This window comes from Alligator sinensis, unplaced genomic scaffold (assembly GCF_000455745.1).
Source record: "Alligator sinensis unplaced genomic scaffold, ASM45574v1 scaffold1282_1, whole genome shotgun sequence".
NCBI classification, from domain to species: Eukaryota; Metazoa; Chordata; order Crocodylia; family Alligatoridae; genus Alligator; species Alligator sinensis.
In genome coordinates, this window is record NW_005843239.1 from 131,146 (window position 1) to 135,816 (window position 4,671).

Below are 4,671 nucleotides of genomic sequence, written 5' to 3' on the forward strand. Positions count from 1 at the left end.
TGGGCAGAGGCCATATAGCTCCCTTGTGGGACAAGATCGAGGCTATTAGAGACTGGCCACCCCTGCGAACCAAGAAGCAAGTCAGAGCCTTCCTTGGCCCGGCAGGCTACTACTGGAGATATGTCCCTGGATTTGGAGCAACAGCAGCTCCACTGCATGAGCTGACCAAGACAGGCTGTCCTGACCCCATCACCTGGAAACAGGAGTGCCAAGAGGCATTTGATACCCTAAAGGCTGCTCTGATCAAGCAACCAATCCTGAAGGCACCAGTCCACAAGAAACCGTTCTCCGTGGCCACAGACGCTTCTGACACGGGCCTGGGAGCCGTACTTTTACAGCAATACGAGGGAAACCAACACCCCGTGGTTTACTTGAGCAGGAAGTTGATCTCACAGGAGCAGAACCTGTCATCCACCGAGAAGGAGTGCCTGGCCATCGTCTGGGCACTGAACAAGCCACGGCCCTACTTGTGGGGGCAGCCATTCATCGTCCTGTTGGATCATGCCCTGCTTCAATGGTTGCAAACGATGCAGAATACCAATGCCAAGCTCCAGCGATGGGCCTGGCAGCTTCAAGAGTTCAACTTCACCGTTGAACACCTCAAGGGAAGCCAGAACATGATAGCAGATGCCCTGTCATGAAAGGACTCTGGGTAGGGGGTCCCCTGGACTCAGGACTACCGGAGAGATCTCTGGTGATCTCTAGTGTGGGGACTACCCAACGTGTTTTATGGTTTTTGTAGGTTATTGCTATAACTTGGGTCAGGTGTCAGGTATTCTTTTTCTTTAGGTGTCCCATGTGAACTCCCCGACCCAACATGCCCAGGCACACGGCCCTGAGAAGCCCTGTGCCCGAGCTTTTCAAGGAGGGGGAGAAGTGTGGCAGAAATGCCACCGTCTGTGTCTCCCTCCAGAAACCTGTCCCAGTCAGCTTGGGACACTGCGGTTGAATTCCTAAGGAAGACGGGATTTTCCTCCCTGCCTAGGTGAAAAAAACCTGGTGCAGAGGGGTGGTTCCTCTGGTCACCTGAGTGGGGGAGGGAAAAGCCCCTGCTTCTCTGCCCAGGTAACAAGTGATGCTTTTTAAATTGGTCGGCGAGTTGCCAACACTGCTGGCTTCTCTTGGACTGGGCTGCTGAGGTCAGAAAGGCGATATAAGGGCCTGGTGCAAGGAGAAGGAGGAGAGAAGCCATTTTTCTAGCATAACACAAGCATCAGGACACAGGGAGAGAGTCTGATCCAACTGAAATGCTCTCTCTGGAAATCCCTGAGCCAGATCTCTACCATCTTCTCGATGATACTCATAAGTGTTTCTAGAGAGTTAGTCAGCTCCCAGCGATGCATTTGCGTATCAAACGGCTACCTCAGCCAGACTGCTTTACTCAATGGTAATCCCTCAATAGTGCTCTACCTCTTACCCTATTCTACCCCTTCCCTCTGTAACCAATACAGTTCTCCTTTGTGACCGGTGTGGGAGACTTATTGAGGGGTGGGTTTAGTTATGCCTAGGAGGCCCCTTGGGTCTGCGGACTGAGGGAGACTATCCTTTTTGGCCCCTGACTTGGGGAGGAGCCCCACTTGCTTGTATTGGGTCGAGTACCCGTAGGACTATTAGGCCTGTGTTTCCCTGAGAACACAGGACCTAGAAGGTCCCCTCTTGGGGTGGTGGCGGCACATGTTAGCCCCGGACTCTGCATTGGGGCTTGAAAGGGGGTCTGCTGGGGCTTAGGCGCCCCTGGGGAGAAGCGTGGAGTCCGGCAGGTGGACGGGCGTGGGGAGGTGGGGGGCTTGATGCAGGAGCTCCCCCGACTGGCCCGCCACACGCTCTATGCCCAGGGTCGCCACAGATACCTGGGAGGGGGGTGGGGGGGCAAGCGTCTCTCTGATGCAGCACCTGTGCCCCCCTACACATCATCTATGCCCTCCTATGCCCCACAGACTTACCTGTGGGGAGCTGCTCTCACACTGCCTGGCTGCCACATGCATATGTGCAAACACGGGTGTATGTGGGACACCCGGCCTGATCACCCTCCTCCCAGTCCCCCAGCCCCAAGCAGCCCTAGCCTGCAAGTGGAAGCCCTCTGTTTCCTGTGTTTTTCTCCTTTAAAGGAGAATATCCATGATTTTACACCTTTTTTCAGTGATTCGATGCTCATAACCCTTTCATATAATCTTGCAACCTAATTTATGTTGTGAGCCACTGGTTGAGAAACACTGATCAAAGCCAGAGGCATGGCGGGACGTGGGAGCTGCAGGTGCCAGGGCTGGTCCCAAGGCAGCTTATCTGTTGCAGATCCCCGGTGCAGCGCGCAGCCCCTGCCCCTGGTCCTGCTGGCAGCCTGCCTTGTCCTACTGGCCACCACCATCGCCCTGGGGGTTTTCTGTGAGTAGGGGCCCACAGGGATGGCAAGGGGTGCGGGGTGGGGGGAGATGGGCAGGCATTGGAGCATCATGGGGACACAGGGCAGCCTTGCCTGGGGGCATGACCTGTGCAGGGGGAAAGGGTAGCTGGGGGGAAAGGGCAGGTCCCCAAGCCAAGGAGGAGCTGTAATGACTCTGGAGATGGCCCTGGTGGGTATTTGCACTGGGGGGGTGTCATCTAGGGACACCCAGTGCTGGGGCCAGTGCCCATGGGAGGGGGCAGTGCAGAGTGGGCCTGGCTGGTGCCCTGGTGCCCGGCTGGCCCTGGTGCCAGGCTGCCTGCAGGTGTCTGCCAGGCTCCCTCAAGCCTCTGCCCATGCCCTGGCACTGCCTTGGGAGACTCCCACTGGCTGCCTGGTACCCATGTCCACAGGGGCTGGGTGGAGGTGTGACCACTGGGGCCCTGCCCATGTCGTGGCCACAGCACCTTTGCCCGCAGGCTGGCAGCAGGGGCAGCAGCTGGGGAAGGCAGATGCAGCATTGATGAGGATCCAGAAGCAACAGGAGCGGGCCCAAGCAGGGCAGGAGGGGAACCACAGCCAGGCAGAGCTGCATGAGACCAGGGTGGAGCTGGCGCAGGTGAAGAAGCATGCCCAGGACCTTGAGCACAAGCTGAATGCATCTTCGAGAGCCCTGGCACAGATCTGCCAGGTCACAGGTACCCCAGGGTGGGGCAAGGAGGGGAGTGGGGCACCTCCAGGGATGGAGGTCCAGGCTGCACGGCCCTTCCTCACCTGGGCAGCACTGAGCCCAGGCCCTGTGAGGAGCGGGTGGGGGCATTGCTGCCGGAGGGAACCTCGGGGTCCTGGCCTGGCTCTCCCAAACCTTCTGTCCTCCCCTCCCCTGCTTCCCTGTGGCCTGGGTGCTGCCTGCCTCCCACCACATCCAACCCACGGCTGGGCTGCGGGCAGTCCCTGGGGCTCCGTGGCACCCTGGCAGCAGCCCGTGGCCCTGGCACTGACAGCGGTGAGGGTGCAAGCAGCTGTGTGTGCACAGACTGCTGCTTGGAGCCCTGGGTGCTGTACTGCGGGAAGTGTCTGCTCTTCTTCAATGAGAAGAAAACCTGGACAGAAAGCCGAGAGGCATGTACAGGTCAATTCTCCCGGCTCCTCATCTTCCGGGACTGGAAGTGCACAACCACACAGGTATGGGGCCACGGGGTCTGGGGGAACAGTGGGAAGGTGGTGCCTGGTGAAGGCTGGGATTGAAAACCTGCCTGGGAGTGAGATGCTGGGGGCAGGGCAGGGCAGGGCAGCCACCCTGGGGGCATTTCCCTGGGTCTGGACACAGCTAAAGCATTATGGAGGGGCTGGTGCAGCGCTGGCTGCCGCGGTGGCCCGTCTGTACCACCCCTGTCCGTTGGCTGCACTGCATCCTGCAAGGGGCTGGGGCCAGGAACAGCTGGAGCTGATGTGGGGGTCCTCGATGTGTGCAGCCACCCAGGGCAGGTGCGGGAGCTGCTGCAACCAATGACCCTGCCCTGCTGTCCCCCTCCTGCTGCCCATCCATGGGGAGTATGGCCTCAGCTGCCCCCTGTCCTCCAGCCCTGGGGCTGTTTCTGACGGGTCGCTCCCTTCCCAGAGATTCCCTGGCAGCATATATACCAGGTACTGGATTGGGCTCCAGTACAATGTGGCCACTAAAAGATGGACTTGGATCGACGGGACTACATACCTAGGGTGAGCTGCATCCGGGTCCTCGGCCTGCGATAAAACTCAGCTCCTCCGACACATGTTGTGCAGGGAGTGGAGTCAGGGCGGGGGCTGCACTGGGTGGGAGGACAGGATCCGTGCAGTGCGGGCAAGGGGGGCTGCCAGGAGCCTTGATCCCCAGGCTGTGCCTGGAGCTGCCCGTATGGACTGGGCTTGGCTCTGGCAGCCCCGCTGCAGCCTGTTCCTGATGTCCTGAATGAGTTTTTGTGACATTAGCTGGATCGTACGCACAGGCAATTTATGTAATGACATGCGTCGGTCAGAAATGTCACGTCAGGCACAAACAAAGCAGAAGTATAGCTTGCTATTTAGCTAGCTATCCAGTTAAAAAATAGGTTTGCAGTTTTAGCCTGAATGACAAGCGCACATTTGTGGGTTATATAAATGAATGTGTAAAGGTTGGCCGGGCCGTGGCTTGGGTGGCCCACCCCGTTCCGCGGCCTATGGCTGAATGGCCCCGTGGGCTGGGGGAGTGGGGTTGGACCCAGGCAGGGCGCTGCATGGGTCAGGCAGGCTGGGATGGGGCCTGAGCTGTGGGT

General features: G+C 58.8%; 1 protein-coding gene across 1 annotated transcript; it reads left to right on the forward strand.

Annotated features, from left to right (window-relative positions):
- Nucleotides 1-2,903: 2,903 nt before the first annotated feature.
- Nucleotides 2,904-4,103, forward strand: LOC106723164 (killer cell lectin-like receptor subfamily F member 1). Its single transcript, XM_025194538.1, has 3 exons — nucleotides 2,904-3,078; nucleotides 3,417-3,575; nucleotides 3,964-4,103. The coding sequence occupies exons 1-3, from the start codon at nucleotides 2,904-2,906 to the stop codon at nucleotides 4,101-4,103; spliced, it is 474 nt and encodes a 157-aa protein (XP_025050323.1).
- The last annotated feature ends 568 nt before the right edge of the window (nucleotides 4,104-4,671 follow it).

Excerpts from the sequence above, each read along its gene's own strand:
- LOC106723164 (XM_025194538.1), top strand. The coding sequence starts at position 2,904 with ATGAGGATCCAGAAGCAACAGGAGCGGGCCCAAGCAGGGCAGGAGGGG. Across the intron at positions 3,079-3,416 it reads ACAGATCTGCCAGGTCACAG|ACTGCTGCTTGGAGCCCTGG; the intron begins GTACCCCAGGGT and ends GTGTGTGCACAG. Across the intron at positions 3,576-3,963 it reads AACCACACAGGTATGGGGCC|GCCCTGGGGCTGTTTCTGAC; the intron begins ACGGGGTCTGGG and ends CCCTGTCCTCCA.